Genomic DNA, 27,628 nt, shown 5'->3' with positions numbered 1-27,628 from the left:
GACGAAGGGTCTCGGCCTGAAACGTCGACTGCACCTCTTCCTACAGATGCTGCTTGGCCTGCTGCGTTCACCAGCAACTTTGATGTGTGTTGCTTGAATTTCCAGCATCTGCAGAATTCCTGTTGTTTGCATTTAAATTCTCCGAAGGAGTTTGAATTCTCCTAGAGGCTGTCAGCAAAGATTCCAGTGAGGGGGAGGGTGAAAGTCTAACGCCCTGAGGAGTTAAATCATTGCTCAGTGTATCCCTGGGCTCCCACAAACTACAGGAAGAGAACTTTGTCTCGAAGTGATTTGGGGTATTCCGGCGGCAGGATCAGACCACAGCGACGAAGCTTCTCGCAGCTCGGCGACGCTCGTTTGAAAGTACAGAAGGGACAAGCCGTTGTTGGGAGCTGGCCGGTGGTGAGGGCGGGAGGCTTTGGGTCAAAGGAGACTTCGGCTCAAAAGAGGCGTTGGCTCTGGGAAAGTTTCTGTTAAGGTTCCCGTTCATTTTCTCTCTTACTAGACCTGGTGTAGTAAATGGCCGTTGTGTGTTCTTCATGATGGACGTTGGAGAACTGGGAGACCCAGAGTCTCCCCGCGGAACTGCATCTGCGTGAAGTGCATCCAGCTGCGGCTCCTTGAAGACCGTGTTAAGGATCTGGAGCAGCAGCTGGTTGACCTTCGGCTTGTACGGGAGAGTCAGGAGATCATCGATTGGAGTCACAGTCGTCCCTAAATTGCAGGAGAAGGGTAGCTCGGAGAAAGGGAAATGTGAATAGGCAGTTAGCGCAGAGCACCCCTGTGGCCATTCCCCTCAGCAATAAGTTCACCATTTTGGATACTATTATGGAGGATGATCTCCCAGGGGAACGCCACAGAGACCAGGTTACTGGCACTGAGCATGGGTCCGTGGTGCAGAAGGGAAAGAGGGAGAAGAAGGGAGAGGTGGTGATCTCAGTGGTCAGGGGAATAGACAGGAGATTCTGTGGACGTGAACGGAACGCCCGAATGGTGTGTTGCCTCCCAGGTGCCAAGGTCAGGGATGTCTCAGATCGCGTCCACAGTATTTTGGAGAGAGGAGAGCAGCCAGATATCTTGGTACATATTGGTAGCAATGACATGGGAAGGAAAAGCAAAGAGGTCCTGGAAAGGGAATTTAGAAAGCTGGGCAGAAAGCTGAGAATCAGGACCTTCAGGTTAATAATTTCTGGATTGCTGCCTGTGCCACCAGCCAGTCAGGGTAGAAACAGGATGATTTGGCAGATAAAAGCATGTCTGAGAAGCTGGTGCAGGGATCTGGGCTTCATTGGGATCTCTTCTGGGGGAGGTGTGACCAGTACAAAAGTGATGGGTTGCACCTGAACCCGAGGGGGACCAATATTCTTAGAGCTGTTGCGCAGGGTTTAAACTAATTTGGCAGATGGGAACAGGAGTGAAGGAAGTCGGTCTGATTGCATGCTATCTTTGCTTTTTCACTATTCTGTCCTATCCTGTCAGGAAGGGCAGGCAGATGATAGGATGAATTTGCAGCCAGCAGGGTGAGTATCAGTGCATTAGGGATGCAGAATCAAAAAGGGTAGCAAATACAGTATTCAAAGTGTTATATCTCAATGCACAGAGTATAAGAAAATACAGGTATGATGTTGTGGCCATCACTGAATCGTGGCTGAAGGATGGTTGTAGTTGGGAACTAAATGTCCAAGGTTACACATTGCATCAGGGGGATGGGAGGGTAGGCAGAGGGGGTGACATGGCTCTGCTGGTAAAGAATGGTATCAAATCATTAGAAAGATGTGGCATAGAATCAGAAGACGTTGAATCCTTGTGGGTTGAATAAAGAAACTGCTAAGGTAAAAGGACCATGATGGCAGTTATATACAGACATCCCACCAGTAGCTGGGATGTCGACTACAGATTACAACAGGAAATAGAAAAGGCAAGTCAAAAGCACAATGTTATGGTAGTCATGGGAGATTTCAACATTCAGGTCGATTAGGGAAAATCAGGTTGTTAATAGATCTTGAGAGTGAGTTGAATGTCCACGAGATGGCTTTTTAAAGCAGTTTGTTGTTGCAGAATTCCTTGTGCTTGAGGGAGAAAGTAAGGTCTGATGTAGCAGTATTTCAGTTGAATAAAGGAAACTGCAGTGTTATGAGGAAGGAGCTACTAGCAGGGATGTCAGCAGAGCAGCAATGGCGTGTGTTTCTGGGGAAAATGAGGAAGCTGCAGGAAAGATGTATTCCAAAAACGTGGAAAATAGTACAACCATGGCTGACAAGGGAAGTCAAAGCTAATGTAAAAACAAAAGAGAGGGCATACAAGAAAGCAAAAATTAGTGGGAAGATAGAGGATTGGAAAGTTTTTAAAAACAGAGGAACTAAAAAAATCATTAGAAGGGAAAAGATGTAATATGAAAGCAAGCTAGCAAACAATATCAAAGTGGATAGAAAAGGTTTTTCTCAAGTATGTTAAAAATAAAAGAAATGTGAATGGATATAGCACTGCTAGCAAATGAGGCAGGAGAAATAATAACGGGGAACAAGGAGAGGGCAGATGAACTAAATGAGTATTTTGCATCAGTCTTCACTGTGGAAGGCACTAGCAGTGTCCCAGATGTTGAAGGGCGTGAGGGAAGAGAAGTGAGTGCAGTTACTATTACAAGGGAGAAGGTGCTCAAAAAGCTGAAAGACCTAAGGGTACGCAAGTCACCCAGACCAGATGAACTGCACCCTCAGGGGGGCCACACATGAGGTTGCTTACCAAGTTAAGAGTCCATGGTATTACAGGAAAGTTATGGCATGGTTAGACCATTGGCTGGTTGGTAGGAGGCAGCGAGTGGGAATAAAAGGATCTTTTTCTGGTTGGCTACTAGTGATTAGTGGTGTTCTACAGGGGCTGGTGATGGGACCACTTCTTTTTATGCTGTATATCAATGATTTAGATGATGGAATAGATGGCTTTGTTGCCAAGTCTGCAGACGATAGTGGTGGAGGGGGAGGTAGTGTTGAGGAAACAGGAAGGCTGCAGAAGGACTTAGGTTAGGAGAATAGGCAAGAAAGTGGCAAATGAAATACAATGTTGGAAAATGCATGGTCATGCACTTTGGTAGAAGAAGTAAATGTGCAGTCTACTTTCGAGAGAGGAAATCCAAAAATCTGAGATGCAAAGGGACTTGGGAGTCCTTGTGCAGAACACCCTGAAGGTTAGCTTCAAGAGGTCTAGAATACAAGAGCAGGGATGTGATGCTGAGGCTTTATAAGGCACTGGTGAGGCCTCACCTTGAGTATTGTGAACAGTTTTGGGCCCCTTGTCTAAGAAAAGATGTGCTGGCATTGGAGAAGATTCAGAGGAGGTTCACAAGGATGATTCCTGGAATGAAAGGGTTATCGTAAGAGGAACATGCAACTGTACTTCCTGGAATTTAGAAGGATGAGAGGGGATCTCATTAAAGCCTTTCAAATGTTGAAAGACCTAGACAGAGTAAATGTGGAAAGGATGTATTCCACGGTGGGGGAGTCCAGGACAAGAGGGCACAGCCTCAGGCTAGAGGGGTGTCCATTTAAAATATATGGAGGAATTTCTTTGGCCAGTGAATTTGTGGAATTTATTACCACCAGCAGCTGTGGAGATCAAGTCGTTGGGTGCATTTAAGGCAGAGATCGATAGGTTCTTGATTGGACACAGCATCAAAGGTTACGGGGAGAAAGGCAGAGAGTGGGGTTGAGGAGGGTAAAAAGGGATCAGCTGTGATTGAATGGTGGAGCAGATTTGATGGGCAAGATGGCCTAATTCTGCTCCTATGTCTTATAGAAATATAGAAACATAGAAAATAGGTGCAGGAGTAGGCTATTCGGCCCTTCGAGCCTGCACTGCCATTTATTATGATCATGGCTGATCATCCAACTCAGAACCCTGCACCAGCCTTCCCTCAATACCCCCTGATCCCCGTAGCCACAAGGGCCATATCTAACTCCCTCTTAAATATAGCCAATGAACTGGCCTCAACTGTTTCCTGTGGCAGAGAATTCCACAGATTCACCACTCTCTGAGTGAAGAAGTTTTTCCTAATCTCAGTCCTAAAAGGCTTCCCCCTTATCCTCAAACTGTGACCCCTTGTTCTGGACTTCCCCAACATCGGGAACAATCTTCCTGCATCTAGCCTGTCCAATCCCTTTAGGATTTTATACGTTTCAATCAGATCCCCCCTCAATCTTCTATGGTCTTGTGGTGTTCCCTCCAAACAAGTGGATATTTAGTTACTATCTTCTAAAGTTTTGTGGATTGTGGAATTGTTCTTGTGGACTGGAGACAATAAGATGACCCCACTACTTCACAACAAGGCAGAGAGGTGACAGGGAGCTGCTGTGGCGAGAACAGCACTGGAATCCACTGCAGGATGTGCTCACCTTGAAAACATCGAACTGAAAGGCAACAGAGTTATGAAACATAAATCAAAGTGCTGGCCGTGTACCAACGAATCTAATCAGAATTCTGAAGGATCTCTGACCATAGACGTTGATTCTCTCTTCCCACAGATATGACTTTACTGGAGCCTTCCCAGTATTTCACTTTCTGGTTTTGATTTGTAGCATCTGCAGGTTTTCTGGTGAGGTAACAGTGAGAATAGCTAGAAACCTGTAGGTGTGGATTTGAATTTTCAGGTGGTTTTCAAGGCACTTGATGGAAAAGCTACTGCTCCTTTCTGGCCAGAGTATAAACTGGGAGATGACAGGAAAATGCTGCTGGGAGGGAGAATAAATCAGCTGTGATCAAATAGCAGTGCAGACTCGATGGGCCAAGTGGCCTAATTATACTTCTATGTCATATGAGCCATATGAAGGCTAATAAACAGCTACCTTATCCCTTCCCACTCAAAACTGTTCCTACTAACACAGCCTTCCAGGAAAGTCTCCCAGTTTTGGAGTTCCTTTCACTAACTGTAATGTCTGTCAATAGGGCTAACTCACTTCCCTGAGTAGTGGGCAGCAGAGTGCTCCCACTTTTCCAAAATTTCCACCGCCTTCCTTTGCTCCCTGCGCATAGACATTGACTTGCTGAATTCTAATGGATCAATAGTTCTAATAGATGAATCCTTTCAATGAACAGGGAATTGAGATGGCTAAGTATTTTGAGTCCTTGGTTCGAAGTGATTCAAATTTTGAAATCCCAGCCAAAAGACATCTTGGGTTGGTGGTCTTTCGTTTAAAGGTGAGGAAATTTATCAGTTAAGACTGGTCACAGCCTCTCCTATTTATGGTAACTGGTTGTAAAGTATTTGTACGTTTTAAGGGTATTGTAATATCCGATATTTGCTGCTGGATACCAGGAATGAGCAGTGCTTGTCGTGATATTTGTGGTTGGTCAATGGTGACACCCAGGATGTGGATCCGACCAATGGCAATGCCCAGGATGTGGATCTGACCAATGGTGACACCCAGGATGTGCACCCGACCAATGGCGACACCCAGGATGTGCACCCGACCAATGGCGACACCCAGGATGTGCATCCGACCAATGGCGATGCCCAGGATGCTGGTGATGAGGAACTTGGCAATGGCAGTGAGAGTCACTGCATTGTCTGGTCCTGGTCTGAATGCTTCACATTGAACAGTTGTGAATGGAATTGAACACAGGGCAGTGTGGTGCATACTGTAACATTTTATAGCCCCAATAACCTGGGTCAATTCACCACGAGTATCCTCCAGGTGCTCTGGTCTCCTCCCACATATGGGTTAGGGTTTGTAAGATGTGGGCATGCTATGTTGGCACTGGAAGCATGGCGACACTTATGGGCTGCCCTCAGCCTGTCTTGTCATTGACTCAAAACTATGCATTTCACTGTACGCTCAGTGACTAATTTATTAAATACATCCCGTACTCAATAAAATGGCCATTGAGTGCATGTTCATGGTTTTCTGATGCTGTAGCCCATGCACTTCAATACACATGTTGTGTGTTCAGAGATGCTCCTCTGCACACCACTGTTGTAACGTGTGGATATTTGAGTTACTGTCGCCTTCCTGTCAGCTTGAATCAGTCTGCCCATTCTCCTCTGACCTCTTTCATTAACAAGGTGCCTTCACCCACAAAACTGCCGCTCACTGGTTATTTTTTGGTTTTTCACACCATTCTCTGTAAACTAGAGACTTGTGTGTGAAAATTCCCAGGAGATCAACAGGTTCTGAGATAATCAGATTACTGCACCTGGCACCAACAACCATTCCATGATTAAAGTCACTGGGATCACATTTTTTTTCCCGCCCTCTTGATATTTAGTTTGAACAACAATGGAACCTCTTGACCATGTCTGCATGCTTTTATGCATTGTGTTGCTGCCACATGATTGGCTGATTAGATCTTTGCACTAATGAGCAAGTATACCTAACAAGAGGACTCTGTTTCAGTGTTTTGATGTACGTAACAAAGCTAATCCTTACTTTGTACATCATCAGTGAACTTTCACTTTGAAGCCATTATGATGTGCAGAATATCATTGATGAAGCAGCTGAGAAAGAATGTGGAAGAGTATAAGCCAGTAATGACAGGCCCTTCAGCCCAAAGTGTCTGTGCTGATTTCCTTGCATGTGATCTGTATTCTTCCCTGTTCATTTGCCTGTCTAAATGTCTTAGTTTCATATGTTTCTGCATTTTTCCCTGGCAATGTGTTCCACATGTAAAATAAAAACACTTTGTAAACTTCCTTTAAACACCGCCCCTCCCCCGTCTTTAAATCTATGCCCTCTACTATTTGACATACCTTTACTAGGAAAAGGATTATCTACTCTAGCCACATCGCTCATTATTCTCCAAACTTTGTTGCACTTTGGGATGTCAGATGAAAGGTAGATCCCTTGTAATATTGAGGTAGAGAGGAAGGTTGGAATTCAGGTCCACCCTTCACTGACAGTGTCTACACAAGTCGAGAAGGTGGTAAAGAAGGTTCACGGCATGCTCGTCCTTCACAGGTGAGCCTGTGGAGTGCAAGAGTGACAAGGTTAGCAGCCTATTGAGGCTGGAAGTTCAGGTTCAGTCCTGACAAATTGAACTTGAAGGTATTGTTCTCTGTTTTGATTTCTGAGATAAAAGGCTTCAGTGAACATTTGTTTGAATAAACAGGGACCCAACAGTCTGACTGAAGAACTTCTGGCTGAACTCATCCAATCAGGCAGCATGTACCTGGTTCCGGCCAACATCCAGCAGCTCTTCATCATCCGCTTCACCGTCACTTCTCAGTACACCACCAGTGCAGATGTCCTGCGGGACTGGAACATCATCCAGCAACGTGCTGCCAAAGTCCTCAAGTCCCCAACGTCAGCTGGCCTCCTGCGCGATGGAGTAGGAGGCGCCACATGGTAATGATGTACCATGGCTAGGGGAGTGCTAGTGGGAGAGACGGTCGGGATAGGTGGGTCACAATGCCGCAGGAAAGAATGGGGGTTGGCATCTGACACTTCAGGATTGTTGGACCTCACCCATCCAACTCCCCATAATCCCCTGACCTCAGAATATCCAGGAAACTATCAATGAGTCCACACAGCTCATCAGGATAGAAAACATGGATACATTCCCCAAGATGAGAACATCTTCAGGTGCTGGAAATCCAAAGCAACACACACAAAATGCTGGAGGAAGGCGGCAGTTAACAGTCGACATTTCAGGCCAAGACCCTTCATTGGGACTGGAAAGGAAGGGGAGAAGTCAGAATAAGAAGTCGGGGAGAGGGGTGGAGGATGTACAAAGTGGTAGGTAGAGGACCGAGGAGCATGGAAGAAAGGGAAGGGAAGGAGCACCAGACAGAGGTGATGGGCAGTTAAGAGAAGATGTGAGAGAGAAACTAGAATAGGGAATGGTGAAAGGGGGGGGGGGGGCAATTACCAGAAGTTTGAGAAGTCAATGTTCATGCCAACAGTTTGGAGGCTGCCCAGACAGAATATAAAGTGTTGCTCCTCCAAGCTGAATGTGGCCTAATCCTGGCAGTGCAGTAGGTCATGCACTGATATGTCAGAATGGGAAGTGGAAGTAGAATTGAAATGGGTGGCCACTGGGAAATCCCACTTTTTGAGGCAGACAGACTGAAGGTGCTCAACAAAGTGGTCTCCAATCTACATCAGGTCTCACCAATGGCCACACCGGGAGCACCGGATACAGTAGATGACCCTAACAGACTTGCAGGTGAAATGTCACCTCTCCTGCAAGGACTGTTTGGGGCCCTGAATGGTAGTGAGGGAGGAGGTGTAGGGACAGGTGTAGCACTTGTTCCGCTTGCAAGGATGTGCCAGGAAGGAGATCAGAGGGGAGGAACAAGTGAACAAGGGCACAAGGGAGTCACGTGGGGAGTAATTCTGCGGAAAGCAGAATGGGTGAGGGGAGGGAAATGTGTTTGGTGAAGGGATCCCATTGGAGATGACAGAAGTTACAGAGAATTGTGCAGAGGCTTGTGGGGTGGTATGAGAGGACAAGGAGCACCCTATTCCTGGTGTGCCAGTGGGAGGATGGGGTGAGGACAAATGTGCACAAAATGAAAGAGATGCCATTGAAGGCAGCATTGATGGTGGAGGAAAGGAAGTCCCTTTCTTTGAAGGAGGACATCTCAGTTGGTTAGGTTGGAGGACCAACACCTTGTATTCCGACTGGGTAAGCTCCAACCTGATGGTATGAACTGGTAATGCCCCGCCACCCCACCCTCTCCTTCACCATTTCCCATTCTTGTTTCCCTCTCACACCTCCTCTTCCTGCCCGCCCATCACCTCTGTCTGCCGCTCCTCCCTTCCCTTTCTTCCATGGTCTTCTGTCCTCTCCTGTTAGATTCCCCCTTCTCCAGTCTTTTATCTCTTTCACCAATCAACTTCCCAGATCTTCACCATCCCTCCCCTCTCCCAGTTTCACCTATCACCTGCCTTGTATTTCTTCCTCCCCTCAGCCCCACCTTCTTACTCTAACTTCTCCCCTTCCTTTGCAGAGCTGATGAAGGGTCTCGGCCCAAAATGCCGTCGATGCTGCCTGGTTAGCCGAGTTCCTACAGCATTTTGTGTGTTGCTTTAGATAGGTCCCCTGCACGTTCACACGCCTGTCTGAAAGCCCTGACTACTGCTTCCCCCATCTCCCCTGGCAACACGACCAAGGCGTGCAAGTGCGTGCTTATTTAAAAAATGCCTCATTAACCATAAGCCGGTGCCTTCCAGCATTCGACATTTCCACTCTTGGGTGTGGGGGAACTCTACCCTAAGCCCCTCAATTTATAAACCTCTGTCATAACACCCCTGAGTCTCCTCTGCTCTACAGAAAACAAGCCACGTGTCCAACCTCTGTTTATAGCCAATACTCTCCAGTCTAGGCAGAATCCTGGTGAACTACCCCTGCACCCTCCACATCCCTTCTGTAATGGGGAAGTTAACACAGCTGCAATATGTCTTGGCAAGTTTCTCTTCCACTTGATCTCCCAAAGTACACCACCTCAAACTCATCCACAAACTTCACCTGCCATTTCTCTGACCATATTTGCCACTGATTCCACTGTACCCTTTGACAGCCTTCTTCCCTATCCACAGCTCAGCCATCTTCTGTGTCAACTACAACCTTACTAATCAACCCAGCTACTTCTTTGTCCAAATCAGAGCAAGAGGTCCCAGGACTGATCCCTGCAGAATACCACTAGTCAGAGAAGTTCAGGCAGAATAACACCCTCCACCGCTGCCCTCTAACCACTACAGCCAAACCAATGTAGAATCCAATATACCCAGCCACCTTAATCTGGATCAACATACCATGAGGTGTTGCAAAATCCATACAGACAACATTTTCTGCCCTACCCCTATCAATCGTTTTCTTCATCTCCTCAAAAATCTCCGTCAAGTTTGTAGGGCATGTGTGCTCCTGCACAAATACACCCTTTTGACTTGGTTTCTCAGACACAACACAGAACAGATTTATTTTGCAATTTAAGCACCATCTCCAGGGTTCCCAACCTGGGGTCTATGGACACCACGTTTAATGGTTGGGAATCTTCCCCCCCCACTCCCGTTCTAACCCTAATGCATGGTCAGTTGCTTCCCATCATTCACTTCAATCTGCTTTCTTCCATCACTAACAGCCAATGTTCTCAACATCCACTTGATTGAAGGCTCTACTAATGAAAGTGGAGAAAAATGAGAGGGGATCTCACTGAAACATTTAAGATCTGAGGGGCATTTACTGTTGGACACTGGGAGGATATCCCATTGAATAAGCGATCACCCATTCATTTGAGATACAGAGGAATCTCTTCCTTCAAATGGTTGTGGATCTTTGAAATTGCCCAGTCCCGTTGTGGACAGTCATCTTCATGGTAGAAATGTTCAGACAATCAGACTTCAGGGAATCGAGGGATACTGGGAGCGAGCAGGTGGGCTCTGGTCTTGATCTCAAGTACCTGTACTTGGCAAAAGGCAAATGTGTTTGAGTTTACCTGTTAATTTAACCATTCCAGAGGCCAATGGAAAATAAAAAAGTGATCCACATACAGAGCTGGTCATCATTTCTAAAGCATATAAAACGGGGGTTTTCCTGCCTGTGACAAAACGCATAGGGATTTCTCCCCACGCACCAAATTGGTGGATATCTGTGGCTTAACCAAGTTTCTGGGTCATAGAACATTCTGCTGTTGCAAAGGATACAATTTCAAAGATCTTTTTAAACACATCTGGTAATTTATTTTTATTAGTTCTATTTTCCTGACCTTTTACAGAAATATTGATTTCCATTATTACATAAAAGTTTGATTCACCATTTGTTCTGTGAAACTGATTCATGACTACAGCATCTTTCATCAAAAAGATGATCTAGAGTCACGCACAACCTCGAAACCATTAGAACACCCAAAATCTAGATGGTTGCCCAACTTTGTTCACCTTGACCCAGCTGTGGTTACAGTTTGATTAGGTTGTTGATGACAGATTGATAGACTTCCTCCTCCATTGGCACATAAGCTTTTCTCTTGTCATCGAGGATGAAGAGCGCATCCTCGACTGTCGCCGGGTTAAATCCTTCCTTTGTCAGAGTGACCTTATAGTATTTAAATGTTCCTGTTGTTTCTATTGCTTCCTGAAAGAAAATAACATTGGTTACCAATGTTCCCTCTCACAACGGCTATGTGCGCAGGAGCATTGCAGTTACTGCTTGGCTGCGCAGCCGTGCAGCTTAGAGGGAACAGTGTTGGCTACTTGCACTGCACTGTGACAAACTTCACCTTCACTGTACCCCACCTTGTCCCGAGACAACTGCCCCTCAAACCACCTTCACCGTACCCCACCTTGTCCCAGGACAACTGACCCTCAAACCACCTTCACCGTACCCCACCTTGTCCCGGGACAACTGACCCTCAAACCACCTTCACCGTACCCCACCTTGTCCCGGGACAACTGACCCTCAAACCACCTTGTCCCGAGACAACTGCCCCTCAAACCACCTTCACCGTACCCCACCTTGTCCCAAGACAACTGCCCCTCAAACCACCTTCACCGTACCCCACCTTGTCCCGGGACAACTGACCCTCAAACCACCTTCACCATACCCCACCTTGTCCCGGGACAACTGACCCTCAAACCACCTTCACCGTACCCCACCCTGTCCCGGGACAACTGACCCTCAAACCACCTTGTCCTGAGACAACTGCCCCTCAAACCACCTTCACTGTACCCCACCTTGTCCCGAGACAAGTGACCTTCCCCGGTTCTGAGCCCTTCAGCACCAGTCCACATCCTGCCATGGTGTCTCTCCTCCTGCAGTCAACTGGCTGCTGGCTTGGTCACACCAGAGACCAGATGAGCCCCAGCCCACGGTAACTGAGTCAACAGACACTGGGACAAGCGGCAGCAGAGCCATGGACGAAGTGAGGGGGGGGGAGCTGATGATTCGACCTGGTCTGGTCCACCCCACTGGCAAACATCATTGACAGAGCATGTGGGGCTGGAGCCTCACCTGTTGCCTCAGGAAGCGAGGGCGAGCGTAACTTGGCAGGTGGGTTACAACGTGTTCATACAGCTGCTCTCCATCCCAGTCCGCCCCAGTTCGCAGCTGGATTGCAGCCATGCCAGCTCTCCCCTCGTGCCCTGCAGAGAATGGATCCACACACACTCCGGTTACCAGGAAGAAGCCTCCGGAAATGTTTCTCTGACAGCGTAGAGCCCCGTGCACAGTGACAACCCGTCCACCATCCTTCCGATGGTAATAGATAAGGAAACACTGTCGGAATTAAACTATAGGATTAGCTCGAGAGCGCCTCTGTCACTTGGTGTGAGGTTGGTCAGTCACTCATGTCAAAGGTCAAGGTGTCGCTGGTTACTGTATCCACCATCACTATGCTACGTATATTATTTGAGGCTTGGCCGAGGAGAACCTGACTGGATTTGGGAACTGTCTGTGTGTCCGAAGAACTGGAGATTTAATGTTGCCCAGCCCTACTTTCAAAACGAGGAAAATTAATTAAAAGCACTGAGATACAAACAGTAACAAACTCAGGTCCATTCCAGAAACACAACTGTGGGGTGCCAGATTCTGGGATGTCCCAGGTATTTGATATTTAGGGATCACAGGCAAACAGGAAAAGGTTATAGAGTTGTGAATACGGAAGAAGGTCCATAGAGTGCTGAGAAATTACGCTGGGTTGTTAGATCATAATGCTAAATGAGAAGCAATATAAGACAAGCTGAGGAGGAGGAAATGGCAGATGCAATGAACTAGTTACATACCCGGACCAGTGAGAGTACTGGAAGTAACAGTGCACGGACCGAGCAGGATCAATCCTGTCTATTACCAGACACTTTTACTGTATTCATCGAACATTACATTGTGCTTTTCTAATCAATGTCTTGACACACCAACAGGAGCCACAGTCAGAGAACAGTACAACACAGAAACAGGCCATTTGGCCCATCTAGTCCATGACAAACTATTAAGTTGCCTAGTCCCATTCACCTGCACATGGACCACACCCCTCCCATACATGTACTTATCCAAACTTCTCTTAAATGTTGAAATTGAACCCTCTTCTTCCACCTGCTGCTCATTCCACGCTCTCAGGTGAGAGAATGTTATTTTGAATCTAGTTTTGTACAACAAGGGTGGGGTAATGTAGTGAAAGGTCTTTAGAGGACACTGTTGGTAGTGGAATAGAAAGAACATTGTGACTGGAGCATAGAGACTGAGGGGCAGTGGTCTTTTTACCAGGATAGGGGAGTTGAAAACTGAAGGATATTGTTATAAGGTTAGAGGTGAAAGGTTTAGTAAGAGCCTGAGGGGCAACTTTTTAAAAAATACAGTGGATGGTGGATAAATAGAAGCAGCTGCCGGTGGAAGGGGTTGAGGCAGATACATTAGATGCAGTTATGAAGTATGTAGATGACAGGAGTCCAGAGGATTGCCAGGAAATGAGATTTTCTGGAATGTACATCTTGGTCGGGATGGACGTGTATGGGCCAAAGAGCCTTTATCCAACTTCAACTGATTCTGACTAGGAATGTTCAAAGTTCTCAGATCAAATCAAAGGAAGAATGAATTTATGAGGGTGTGGCTTATTGGGGGAACTGTGATGCTACACAGGCAATGGTCAGCATTTTTAAGAATTTATGCTGAAGTTGCAAAAAATATTTACATTTTAGGCACAGGAGCCCAACAGGATAAACCGTCCATCTGTGTCTGACAAGAAAAATTACAAATAGTGTTTAAACCAAAGCTGGCAGTTATAAAGTTACCATAGATTTGAGGATTGGAAGGATTTAGAATTCAGCACTGGAGGACCAAGCAAAGTCAAGAAATTTTAAAACACAGTCTGACTGTCAGAGGAGGTGTGGGAGGGCCGTGTGGGGACGAGGGGAAGGACTGTGCTAGCTGCAGTAATGGCTCCGTTGCCCGTGTCACACGTTGTTTACATGGTGACCTTCTGTTGTCGGTCTCTCTCTGAGGCGCCGGAATGTACAAAGTGGGGAGGGAGGGACAGCAGCGGGGTGACACAGACAGAGCTTTCTGAGGCTGGGGATTTCAGTACTGAGCCCCGCAAACGCAGATAAGGAGTTGTCCCTGCAGCCTGTGTCTGACGGTGCTGGAGGCCCACTGACTGATGGGCTGGAGTGGGGTGGAGAGGTAAACACCTGTCTCTCCTGTGGACTGAACACAGGCTCCCCACAAAGTGGCCTAGTCTGTGTCTGGTCTCCCTGATGTAGGGGAGCCCACATGGGGTGTAGGGCATCAGAATGGGGGGGCAAGAGAATCTCCGGCTCACTTGGAGAGACAGTGGGAAGAGGTGAAAGGAAGGAGTTCTGTGTGGTGGGGATAGAAGACCAGGAAATTGCAGAGGCCAATCCCCTCAAAATGCTGAGTGGGGAGAGGTGGGAATTGTGTATCTGTTGGTGGAGGAACGTGTGAAGGGTAATTGGTTGAATGCGGAGACTGACAAGATTAAAGGTGAGGAAGAGGGTCTTTATTGTGCTCTGTCTGCGGGGGGGGGCGCGGTTGGTGAGAGCAGAATGATGAGGTCTAGGGTTCCATCTATATTGTGGACGGAAGCCATGGTTCAGTAAGAAGGAAAATATTTTGGGGGGACCAGGGTGAAATTGAAACATGAACAGCTTCTCCACAGATGCTACCTAAAGACAGGAGCCTTCAGCAACCACCTCGCCATTCAGCGAGAATATGGCTCCCTCTGTATTCAGCACTGTCTTCCTGTCCTGCCCGTTTCTGGGTTTCAGATTTTCATTATCTGCGGGCTCTTTTATTTTCATTTACAGAATCTGATAGGGTTCAACAAGCTGCAGGCAGGAACAGCGTTTGACCAGGAGCACCAGTTCAGATTAGGGACCCAGGCTGAAAAGAAGGTATACCTCTGGAAGATCATTGCACATGGAGACCAACAGCATTGGGAGTCACGGTTAGGTTCCTGAGACATGAAAATAGTGCTCTGAATTCCGAAGCAGATGTCAAGGGTCCCTATTTCCACCATCCTGGCCAAGGGAATGTGAGATGAGGTTGTTGTTTTCCTGAGTGGAGGCTCCAGGCATTCCCACAGGACAGGAACACTCACCTGGCACAGTCACTCCGTACACACAGACATTCTGGACAAAGTCCAGTGCGGACAGCACATCAGCCACCTCAGTGGTGGCCACGTTCTCCCCTTTCCACCTGAAATCACACAGCAGTTACTTAATTTCATTTATTTCCCACTAACACAGACTTCCCAAAGGGTGACAGCCAGATCTGAGTGAGCAGGCTTTCGCCACATCAAATCAGATCCATTTATTTATTTGTCACGTGTACACCACCAAAACGGACATCATCAAAACATATAGTGAAATGTACAGCATTGAAACAGACATCATCAAAACATATAGTGAAACATACAACATCGAAACAGACATCAAAATATATAGTAAAACATACACATCGAAACGGATGTCATCAAAACATATAGTGAAATGTACAGCATTGAAACAGACATCATCAAAACATATAGTAAAACATACACCATCAAAACAGACATCATCAAAACACATAGTGAAACACACACCATCGAAATGGACGTCATCAAAACATATAGTGAAATGTACACCATCGAAACAGACGTAATCAAGATATATAGTGAAACATACACCATCGAAATGGACGTCATCAAAACATATAGTGAAATGTACACCATCGAAACAGACGTAATCAAGATATATAGTGAAACATACACCATCGAAATAGACATCATCAAAACATATAGCAAAACATACAGCATCAAAACATATGCGAAACATACACCATTGAAATGGACATCAAAACATATAGCGAAACATACACCATCAAAACATATAGCAAAACGTACACCATCGAAACGGACATCATCAAAACATATTGCTGAAGTAATGGACTCATTGCTTCATTGTCAATGCCAGAGGTGTGGGAGGGCCATCAAGTCTGCTCAAACAATGGCTGATCCAATTCTTCCAGTCATCCCCACTCCCCTGCCTTCACCCCATACCCTTTGATGCCCTGGCTAATCAAGAACCTATCTATCTCTGCATTAAATGCACCCAATGACTTGGCCTCCATAGCCACTTCTGGCAACAAATTCCACAGATTTACCACCCTCTGACTAAAGTAATTTCTCTGCGTCTCTGTTCTAAATGGACATCCTTCAATCCTGAGTTGTGCCCTCTTGTGTTAGAATCCCCTACCATGGGAAATAACTTTACCATATCTAATCTGTTTCAGGCCTTTTAACTTTCAGAATGTTCCTATGAGATTCCCTCTCATTCTCCTGAACGCCAGGGAATACAGCCCAAGAGATGCCAGATGTTCCTCATATGGTAACCCATATGATGATTCTTGGAATCATTCTTGTGAATCTTCTCTGAACCCTCTCCAATGTCAGTATATCCTTTCTAAAATCAGGAGCCTAAAACTGCACACAGTACTCCAGGTGTGGTCTCACGAGTGCCTTATAGAGCCTCAACATCACATCCCTGCTCTTATATTTTATTCCTCTAGAAATGAATGCCAACATTGCATTCCCCTTCTTCACCACCAACTCAACCTAGAGGTTAACCTTTAGGGTGTCCTGTACAAGGACACCCAAGTCTCACCTCTGCATTTTGAATTCTCTCCCCAACTGAATAATAGTCTGCCCATTAATTTCTTCCACCAAAGTGCATGACCATATGCTTTCCAACATTGTATTTCATTTGCCACTTTGCCCATTCCCCTAAACCAGTGGTCCCCAGCCTCCGGGCGGCACCTAATTAATTAGCTTGTTTATTTCCGCTTTTTTCTTAAAGATGTGCTGGGTGTGTCCCGGCTACCACTGCACCGCTGCATGCTTTGCAGCCCAGTATCAGTCCGCGGCCCGGAGGTTGGGGACCACTGCCCTAAACTATCTAAGTCTCTCCGCAGGCTCTCTGTTTCCTCAACGCTACCCACTCCTCCACCTATCTTTGTATCATCGGCAAATTTAGCCACAAATCCATTAATGCCACAGTCCAAATCATTGACATATATTGTAAACAACAGGAATTCTGCAGATGCTGGAAATTCAAGCAACACACATAAAAGTTGCTGGTGAACATTGCAGGCCAGGCAGCATCTCTAGGAAGAGGTGCAGTCGACGTTTCAGGCCGAGACCCTTCGTCAGGACTAACTGAAGGAAGAGTGAGTAAGGGATTTGAAAGTGGGAGGGGGAGGGGGAGATCCAAAATGGTAGGAGAAGACAGGAGGGGGAGGGATGGAGCCAAGAGCTGGACAGGTGATTGGCAAAAGGGGATACGAGAGGATCATGGGACAGGAGGTCCGGGAAGAAAGACAAGGAGGTGGGGGGGGGACCCAGAGGATGGGCAAGGGGTATATTCAGAGGGACAGAGGGAGAAAAAGGAGAGTGAGAGAAAGAATGTGTGTATAAAAGTAAGTAACAGATGGGGTACGAGGGGGAGGTGGGGCATTAGCGGAAGTTAGAGAAGTCGACGTTCATGCCATCAGGTTGGAGGCTACCCAGACGGAATATAAGGTGTTGTTCCTCCAACCTGAGTGTGGCTTCATCTTTACAGTAGAGGAGGCCGTGGATAGACATGTCAGAATGGGAATGGGATGTGGAATTAAAATGTAATCTCCCCCATTTCACATACATCTGCTCTCACTCCATCCTCCCGCCACCCCACTAGGAATAGGGTTCCCCTGGTCCTCACCTACAACCCCACCAGCCTCCGGGTCCAACATATTATTCTCCGTAACTTCCGCCACCTTCAACGGGATCCCACCACTAAGCACATCTTTCCCTACCCCCCCCCTGCATTCCGCAGGGATCGCTCCCTACGCAACTCCCTTGTCCATTCGTCCCCCCCATCCCTCCCCACTGATCTCCCTCCTGGCACTTATCCGTGCAAGCAGAACAAGTGCTACACATGCCCTTACACTTCCTCCCTTACCACCATTCAGGGCCCCAAACAGTCCTTCCAGGTGAGGCAACACTTCACCTGTGAGTCGGCTGGGGTGATATACTGCGTCCGGTGCTCCCGATGTGGCCTTCTATATATTGGCGAGACCCGATGCAGACTGGGAGACTGCTTTGCTGAACATCTACGCTCTGTCCGCCAGAGAAAGCAGGATCTCCCAGTGGCCACACATTTTAATTCCACATCCCATTCCCATTCTGACATGTCTATCTACGCCCTCCTCTACTGTAAAGATGAAGCCACACTCAGGTTGGGGGAACACCACCTTATATTCCGTCTGGGTAGCCTCCAACCTGATGGCATGAACGTCGACTTCTCTAACCTCCGCTAATGCCCCACCTCCCCCTCGTACCCCATCTGTTACTTATTTTTATATACACATTCTTTCTCTCACTCTCCTTTTTCTCCCTCTGTCCCTCTGAATATACCCCTTGCCCATCCTCTGGGTCCCCCCCCCACCTCTTTGTCTTTCTTCCCGGACCTCCTGTCCCATGATCCTCTCGTATCCCCTTTTGCCTATCACCTGTCCAGCTCTTGGCTCCATCCCTCCTCCTCCTGTCTTCTCCTATCATTTTGGATCTCCCCCTCCCCCTCCAACTTTCAAATCCCTTACTCACTCTTCCTTCAGTTAGTCCTGACGAAGGGTCTCGGCCTGAAACGTTGACTGCACTTCTTCCTAGAGATGCTGCCTGGCCTGCTGCGTTCACCAGCAACTTTTATGTGTGTTGACATATATTGTAAACAGCAGCGGTCCCAATACCGACCCCTGTGGAACTCCACTGGTAACCGGCAGCCAGCCAGAACAGGATCCCTTTATTCCCACTCCCTGTTTTCTGCTGATCAGCCAATGCTTGAACCATGCTAGTAACTTCCCTGTAATTCCATGGGCTCTTATTTTGCTAAGCAGCCTGATGTGCAGCACCTTGTCAAAGGCCTTCTGAAAATCCAAGTACACCACATCTACTGCATCTCCTTTGTTTACTCTGCTTGTAATTTCCTCAAAAAATTACAGTAGGTTTGTCAGGCAGGATTTTCCTTTCAGGAAACCATGCTGGCTTTGGCCTGTCTTGTCATGTGCCTCCAGGTATTCCATAATCTCATCCCTAACAATCAATTCTAACAACTTCCCAACCACTGATGTCAGGTTAACAGGTCTATAGTTTCCTTTCTGCTGCCTCCCACCCTTATTAAATAGCGGAGTAACATTTGCAGTTTTCTGTTCATCTGGTACAATGCCAGAATCTATCGATTTTTGAAAGATCATCATTAATGCCTCTGCAATCTCTCCAGCTACTTCCTTCAGAACCTGAGAGTGCATTCCATCAGGTCCAGGAGATTTATCTGCCGTCAGGCCATTAAATTTCCTGAGCACCTTCTCAGTGGTAATTTACACTGCACAAACTTCACTTCCCTGACACTCTTGAATGTCCAGTATACTGCAGATGTCTTCCACTGTGAAGACTGATGCAAAATATGCATTCAGTTCCTCTGCCATCTCTGCGTTTCTCATTACAATATCTTCAACGTCATTTTCTATTGGTCCTGTATCTACCCTAAACTCTCTTTTACCCTTTATATACTTAAAAAAGCTCTTAATATCTTCTTTGATATTAGTTACCAGCTTCCTTTCATAATCCATCTTTTCCTTCCTAATGACCTTCTTTGTTTTCTTCTACAAGTTTTAAAAGCTTCCCAAATCCTTTATCTTCCACTAACTTTGGTCCCCTTGAATGCCCTCTCTTTTGCTTTTACTTTGGCTCTGACTTTACTTGTCAGCCACGGTAGTGTCCTTCTTCCATTCGAAAATGTCTTATTTGGAATATATCTGTCTCGTACTTCCCTCATTTATCAGAGAAACTCCAGCCATTGCTGCTTTGCTGTCCTTCCTGCTAGTGTCTCTTTCCAGTCAACTTTGGCCAGTTCCCCTCTCATGCCATTGTAATTTCCTTTATTCCACTGAAATACCGACATATTGGAATTTAGTTTTTCCTTCTCAAATTGCAATGTGAGCTTGATCATATTGTGATCACTGTTCCCTAAGGGTTCCTTAACCATCACTTCCAGATCATTGCACAACACCTAATCCAGCACAGCCAATCCCCCAGTGGGCTCAACAACAAGCTGTTCTAAAAAGCCATCCCTTAGACATTCAACAAATTCTCTCTTGAGGTCCAGTACTGACCTGGTTTTCCCAATCCACTTTCATGTTAAAATCCCCAATGATTATCATGACATTGCCTTTCTGACACGTCTTTTCCATCTCCTGCTATAATTTGTACTCCACATCATCAAAACATACATCATCAAAACATACAGTGAAAGACATTGCTTGGTTAACACCAACTTAACTTCAGGATGTAAGACACATAGCCTAAGGGTGTGCTGGGGGCAGCCCACACACACACACACACACACACACACACACACACACACACACAAAGACTTCTAACCTCAAGACTAGCTGCCTCTGGGCCTCCAGCCTACTGTGGACTTCTGGCACTCTGCTCTGCACCGGATACCACTTGTCACCTCCAATTTCTACCAGTGCCCACCGCCCTGCACCAGTTCCTATGAGTCCCCACCAGCCCACACTGAGCCGCAGCCCCACTGACCTGAATGTGTCGCCAATTCGGTCTTGGAAGTAGATGAAGTTGTCATGATCCATTAGCATCAGATCGCCAGTGTTGAAGTAAAGGTCTCCCTCACAGAACACGTCCCTCAAGTGCTTCCTCTCAGTCAGGATCTTGTTTCCCACATACCCAGTGAAAGGATTCCTGGGAGTGATCTTTGAAATGAGAAGCCCAACCTCTCCTGTTAGGACATCAGAACACCAGTAGGTTGGACAGGACCTACCATTTTATGCACAGTTAAAGGCTCTGCAGTCTAGAACACACACAAATGCCTCTCATACAGCCCATCATTAACATCATGGCTTGACTGTTCCTAGCCTCTGCTTTTGTCCTCTCCGTGAATCCTCAGCTCATTCCCAGATGAAAAGCTTACTTCTTCCCAGCTTGCATGAGTTCAGCTTCCTCCACCCATCTCAGAGCTCAGAATTCCAAACAGTCACAACCTTCCACCCTACTTGAAATGGGTGGCCACTTACTGAAAATATGCCTGGGAATTGGAAGTGTGGCACTCTTATGGGAAGCCCAGCACAACCTTAGTGGATTTGATTTGATGTAACCAATGCATTTCACTGTATGTTTCCATGTTCATGTGACAAATAAAGCTAATCTTTAATCTTTTTATCTTTATCAGGCCCTTTCCTCATGGGACAAGTCCTCTTAGTCCAGACTTAGCTATACTTCTCTGGACTTCTGAAATGTCTGCCTGAAGTACAAACACATCTGTAATCCGCAGGCTATTGTCCAGATGTGGCCTCGCTGAATGCAACAAGCACGTCTTCCCTGTGACAATAAAGACCAACTTCTGTCAACCTCTTGCTCACTTCCAATATTCTATCAATATTCTGCAGTTTCTCTGCGTGCCTTTCTCTTCTTCCTGCCACCCCACATTTCCCACCTTACGTTCCAACTGCCAGACAATCACTACATTAGATAGAAGAATCGGATGATGGAATTGATGGCTTTGTTGTAAAGTTTGCAGATGACAGGAAGATAGGTGGAGGGACAAGTAGTTTTGAGGAAGTAGAGAGGCTACAGAAGGACGGAAAGATTAGGAGAATGGGAAGGAAATGACAGATGGAATAGTGTTGGGAAGTGTATGGTCATTGGGAAAGGAAAGAGTTAACTATTTTCTAAATGGAGAGAAAATACGATAAACGGAGGCACAAAGGGACGAGGGAGTTCTTGTGCAAGAATCCCTATTGGTTAATTTGCAGGTGAGTCTGTGGTGTGGAAGAGAAACGCAATGTTAACATTCATTTCAAGAGGACTAGAATATAAAAGCAAGGATGGAATGTTGAGACTTTGAGGCACTGGTGAGGCCTCACTTGGAATATTGTGAGCAGTTTTCGGCCCCTTATCTTAGAAAGGATGTGCTGAAACGGGAGAGACATCAAAGGAGGTTCACAGAAATGATTCCAGGATTGAACAGCTTGTCATATGAAGAGCCTTTGATGGCTCTGGGCCTGTATTCACTCGAATTCAGAAGAATGAGAGCTGACCAAATTGAAACCTATTAAATGGTGAAAGGCCTTGATAGAGTGGATGTGGAGAGAATGTTTCCTATGGTGGGAGAGTCTAAGACCAGAGGACACAGCCTCAGAATAGAGGGACATCCATTTAGGATGATATGAGGAGGAATTTCTTTAGCCAGAGAGTGGAGAATCTGTGGAATTCTTTGCCACAGGCAACTGTGAGGTCAAGTCTTTATGTATATTTAAGGCAGAGGTTGATAGATTCTTGATTGGTCAGGACATGAAGGGTTACAGGGAGAAGGCAGGAGATTGGGGCCAAGAAGAAAATTGGATCAGCCATGATGAAATGGTGGAGCAGACTTGATTGGCCAAATGGTCTAATTTTGCTTCAATATCTTATGGCCTAAGAAGCGAGGTGTAGAAGAATGCCAGCAAATGGGGTTATGACACTTGAATGAAATGGTCAGTAGGAACATATTGGGCTAGTGGGACATTTCTCTGTGGTACGGCTCGATGACAAGCTGACCCTCACCAACATTAACATCCACTACTGTGCGTCACCTACGCAATGCACCACAGGGTACTCTGGCAGCTCTTTCCAAACCTCCCACCTCTCCCACCGAGAATCAGGACAGGGGACATGACCAGCAAGTTCCCCAGCTGATCTGGGGACATATCACCATGGTGGAACCCTTGGCACTTTCCTCAGATGGACTGTAGTGGCTTCACCCACTTAAGGACTGGCGGACATGGGCCCAAAGTGTTCAGATTGCCAGATCTGAGTTCAGACTGTCATTTCTTGTTCAGTTTTTGTGATATGGTGGGCAATATCACCCCAGACTTCTCATTGTATGCAAGGAAATCTTTCCCACCTTGCTTTAGACTTCTGTTCCAAACAGCAACTTAACAGGGACAATTTGTCACTGTTGCTGGCTATTTGGGCTCCTCATATAGGAAAAGATGTGCTGGCATTGGAGAGGGTCCAGAGGAGGTTCACAAGGATGATTCCAGGAATGAAAGGGTTATCATATGAGGAACATTTGATAGCTCTTGGACTGTACTCACTGGAGTTTAGAGCAATGAGAGATAGAGTGGATATGGACAGGATGTTTCCTATAATGGGGCAGTCTAGGAGTAGAGGACACAGCCTCAGAATAGAGGGACATCCATTTATAACAGAGAAGAGATGGATTTTCTTTAGCCAAAGAGTAGTGAATCAGTGGAATTCATTGCCACAAATGGCTGTGGAGGCCTAGTCATTGGGTATATTTAAAGCCGAGGTTAGTAGGCTCTTGATTAGTCAGGGTATCAAAGGTTTTGGGGAGAAGGCAGCAGAATGGGGTTCAGAAAGGGATAGTAAATTTGCCATGATGGAATGGCAGAGCAGACTTGATGGGCCAAATGGACTAATCCTGCTGCTAATTTCTTCAAGACCATAAGGCAGAATGAAGGTCCACAATCAGAATGATAACTAACGTGGCCAGTACCACCTCTTACCTGTTGCCACTTCAACGCAGCGGCCATTGGCACCTCGCACTGGAGCCTCCTGCGCAGCATCGTACTTCACCAAGTGAAAAGCGTAAAACCACTGACAGGGGAAACACCAGTAGGAGAGTGAAGTGTTAGTGACAGGGCACCAGTCCGACAGCAAGTTGCCACAGTGTCTTGGTAAGTGACAAAAGTAGGCCACACTGGAAGCCTGCAGGTATCAGCCAGTCTGTCTAATCAGATTTACACTAGCCACTCGGCACTGGCTCCCTCTATAGTTTAGAATTGATTTTAAAGTTCTCTTACTTGTTTTTAAAGTTCTCATTAGTCTTGGACACAGAATCACATTGCTTTATAATCTTGCTCGAGCTCTCAGGTCTTCCTCCAACAGTCTGTTAAATTTAAACAATCTCCCTCAAAAGATAGTTGGCAGGTCAGTTTTCTGAACTACGCTCGTAAACCAGGGAATTTAAAATTTGATAAACAGAAGGGATGCAGACTGTCGACACTTTAAACGCTTAGTCATTGAACCTTGCTTTTAAACAGCAACTTTTTGTCTTTCACTTTCAAGTTTATTTTTATTTTCATGTTTCCACTTTATCCCAATGTAAAGCACTTTGAACTATATCATCTGTATGAAAAGTGCTCAATAAATAAAGTTGTTATAACCACTCCAGACCAGTGGCTGGGAGTTATCGCGTGCGTCCACCCATCATTCAACAGGCAGTATAGAGAGTGAGAAAGGTCTGATAGCCAGATATAATTTATATCAATGCAAGAAATCTGACAGGTGAGGCAGATGAACTCAGTGAACAGGTCAGTATGGGACGGAGGGAAGGGTGCTGTGGGTGAATGGGTCAGTATGGGACAGAGGGAAGGGTGCTGTGGGTGAATGAGTCAGTATGGGACCGAGGGAAGGGTGCTGTGGGTGAATCGGTCGGTATGGGACAGAGGGAAGGGTGCTGTCGGTGAATGGGTCGGTATGGGACAGAGGGAAGGGTGCTGTGGGTGAATGGGTCGGTATGGGACAGAGGGAAGGGTGCTGTAGGTGAATGGGTCACTATGGGACAGAGGGAAGGGTGCTGTGGGTGAATGGGTCAGTATGGGACAGAGGGAAGGGTGCTGTGGGTGAATGGGTCAGTATGGGACAGAGGGAAGGGTGCTGTGGGTGAATGGGTCAGTATGGGACAGAGGGAAGGGTGCTGTGGGTGAATGAGTCAGTATGGGACCGAGGGAAGGGTGCTGTGGGTGAATGGGTCGGTATGGGACAGAGGGAAGGGTGCAATGGTTGAATGAGTCAGTATGGGACAGAAGGAAGGGTGCTGTAGGTGAATGGGTCGGTATGGGACAGAGGGAAGGGTGCTGTGGGTGAATCAGTCGGTATGGGACAGAGGGAATGGTGCTGTGGGTGAATCGGTCAGTATGGGACAGAGGGAAGGGTGCTGTGGGTGAATCGGTCAGTATGCGACAGAGGGAAGGGTGCTGTGGGTGAATGGGTCGGTATGGGACAGAGGGAAGGGTGCAGTGGTTGAATGGGTCAGTATGGGACAGAGTGAAGGGTGCTGTAGGTGAATGGGTCACTATGGGACAGAGGGAAGGGTGCTGTGGGTGAATGGGTCAGTATGGGACAGAGGGAAGGGTGCTGTGGGTGAATCGGTCGGTATGGGACAGAGGGAAAGGTGCTGTGGGTGAATGGGTCGGTATGGGACAGAGGGAAGGGTGCAGTGGTTGAATGGGTCAGTATGGGACAGAAGGAAGGGTGCTGTAGGTGAATGGGTCACTATGGGACAGAGGGAAGGGTGCTGTGGGTGAATGGGTCAGTATGGGACAGAGGGAAGGGTGCTGTGGGTGAATCGGTCGGTATGGGACAGAGGGAAGGGTGTTGTGGGTGAAATGATCAGTATGGGACAGAGGGAAGGGTGCTGTGGGTGAATGGGTCAGTATGGGACTGAGGGAAGGGCGCTGTGGGTGAATGGGTCAGTATGGGACGGAGGGAAGGGCGCTGTGGGTTAATGGGTCAGTATGGGACAGAGGGAAGGGTGCTGTGGGTGAATGGGTCAGTATGGGACAGAGGGAAGGGTGCTGTGGGTGAATGAGTCAGTATGGGACCGAGGGAAGGGTGCTGTGGGTGAATCGGTCGGTATGGGACAGAGGGAAGGGTGCTGTCGGTGAATGGGTCGGTATGGGACAGAGGGAAGGGTGCTGTGGGTGAATGGGTCGGTATGGGACAGAGGGAAGGGTGCTGTAGGTGAATGGGTCACTATGGGACAGAGGTAAGGGTGCTGTGGGTGAATGGGTCAGTATGGGACAGAGGGAAGGGTGCTGTGGGTGAATGGGTCAGTATGGGACAGAGGGAAGGGTGCTGTGGGTGAATGGGTCAGTATGGGACCGAGGGAAGGGTGCTGTGGGTGAATGGGTCGGTATGGGACAGAGGGAAGGGTGCAGTGGTTGAATGGGTCAGTATGGGACAGAAGGAAGGGTGCTGTAGGTGAATGGGTCGGTATGGGACAGAGGGAAGGGTGCTGTGGGTGAATCAGTCGGTATGGGACAGAGGGAATGGTGCTGTGGGTGAATCGGTCAGTATGGGACAGAGGGAAGGGTGCTGTGGGTGAATCGGTCAGTATGCGACAGAGGGAAGGGTGCTGTGGGTGAATGGGTCGGTATGGGACAGAGGGAAGGGTGCTGTGGGTGAATCGGTCGGTATGGGACAGAGGGAAGGGTGCTGTGGGTGAATGGGTCGGTATGGGACAGAGTGAAGGGTGCTGTAGGTGAATGGGTCACTATGGGACAGAGGGAAGGGTGCTGTGGGTGAATGGGTCAGTATGGGACAGAGGGAAGGGTGCTGTGGGTGAATCGGTCGGTATGGGACAGAGGGAAAGGTGCTGTGGGTGAATGGGTCGGTATGGGACAGAGGGAAGGGTGCAGTGGTTGAATGGGTCAGTATGGGACAGAAGGAAGGGTGCTGTAGGTGAATGGGTCACTATGGGACAGAGGGAAGGGTGCTGTGGGTGAATGGGTCAGTATGGGACAGAGGGAAGGGTGCTGTGGGTGAATCGGTCGGTATGGGACAGAGGGAAGGGTGTTGTGGGTGAAATGATCAGTATGGGACAGAGGGAAGGGTGCTGTGGGTGAATGGGTCAGTATGGGACTGAGGGAAGGGCGCTGTGGGTGAATGGGTCAGTATGGGACGGAGGGAAGGGCGCTGTGGGTTAATGGGTCAGTATGGGACAGAGGGAAGGGCGCTGTGGGTGAATGGGTCGGTATGGGACAGAGGGAAGTGCGCTGTGGGTGAATGGGTCAGAATGGGACGGAAGAAAGGGCGCTGTGGGTGAATGGGTCAGTATGGGACAGAGGGAACGGTGCTGTGGGTGAATGGGTCGGTATGGGACAGAGTGAAGGGCGCTGTGGGTGAATGGGTCGGAATGGGACAGAGGGAAGGGTGCTGTGGGTGAATCAGTCGGTATGGGACAGAGGGAAGGGTGCTGTGGGTGAATGGATCGGTATGGGACAGAGGGAAGGGTGCTGTGGGTGAATGGATCAGTATGGGACAGAGGGAAGGGTGCTGTAGGTGAATGGGTCACTATGGGACAGAGGGAAGGGTGCTGTGGGTGAATGGGTCAGTATGGGACAGAGGGAAGGGTGCTGTGGGTGAATGGGTCGGTATGGGACAGAGAGAAGGGTGCTGTGGGTGAATGGGTCAGTATGCGACAGAGGGAAGGGTGCTGTGGGTGAATGAGTCAGTATGGGACCGAGGGAAGGGTGCTGTGGGTGAATCGGTCGGTATGGGACAGAGGGAAGGGTGCTGTGGGTGAATGGGTCGGTATGGGACAGAGGGAAGGGTGCTGTGGGTGAATGGGTCGGTATGGGACAGAGGGAAGGGTGCAGTGGTTGAATGGGTCAGTATGGGACAGAGGGAAGGGTGCAGTGGTTGAATGGGTCAGTATGGGACAGAGGGAAGGGTGCTGTAGGTGAATGGGTCACTATGGGACAGAGGGAAGGGTGCTGTGGGTGAATGGGTCAGTATGGGACAGAGGGAAGGGTGCTGTGGGTGAATGGGTCGGTATGGGGCAGAGGGAAGGGTGCTGTGGGTGAATGGGTCGGT

At 47.6% G+C, this 27,628-nt stretch overlaps 2 protein-coding genes across 3 annotated transcripts in view; one reads left to right on the top strand and one right to left on the bottom strand.

Annotated features, from left to right (window-relative positions):
* Window positions 1-7,644, top strand: part of hdc (histidine decarboxylase) — a 37,321-nt gene extending 29,677 nt beyond the window's left edge. Inside the window, exons 11-12 of the mRNA XM_072277899.1 lie at window positions 5,089-5,190; window positions 7,099-7,644. Coding sequence (XP_072134000.1) covers window positions 5,089-5,190; window positions 7,099-7,338 — 342 coding nt within the window. The 3' untranslated portion in view covers window positions 7,339-7,644. The remainder of the gene's footprint in view (window positions 1-5,088; window positions 5,191-7,098) is intronic.
* A 3,003-nt stretch (window positions 7,645-10,647) lies between these two features.
* Window positions 10,648-27,628, bottom strand: part of LOC140209621 (long-chain fatty acid transport protein 2-like) — a 72,941-nt gene continuing 55,960 nt past the window's right edge. Inside the window, exons 6-10 of one of the 2 annotated variants that reach the window (XM_072277898.1) lie at window positions 23,536-23,626; window positions 20,549-20,747; window positions 15,035-15,132; window positions 11,938-12,068; window positions 10,648-11,061 (exon numbers count right to left, since the gene is read on the bottom strand). In XM_072277898.1, the coding sequence (XP_072133999.1) occupies window positions 10,885-11,061; window positions 11,938-12,068; window positions 15,035-15,132; window positions 20,549-20,747; window positions 23,536-23,626 (696 nt within the window). In that variant the 3' untranslated portion in view covers window positions 10,648-10,884. The remainder of the gene's footprint in view (window positions 11,062-11,937; window positions 12,069-15,034; window positions 15,133-20,548; window positions 20,748-23,535; window positions 23,627-27,628) is intronic. The other variant, XR_011889029.1, reaches the window with a different exon arrangement.

Source organism: Mobula birostris, chromosome 14 (genome assembly GCF_030028105.1).
Source record: "Mobula birostris isolate sMobBir1 chromosome 14, sMobBir1.hap1, whole genome shotgun sequence".
Lineage (NCBI taxonomy): Eukaryota > Metazoa > Chordata > Chondrichthyes > Myliobatiformes > Myliobatidae > Mobula > Mobula birostris.
This window is presented reverse-complemented; position numbering and strand designations above follow the sequence as displayed.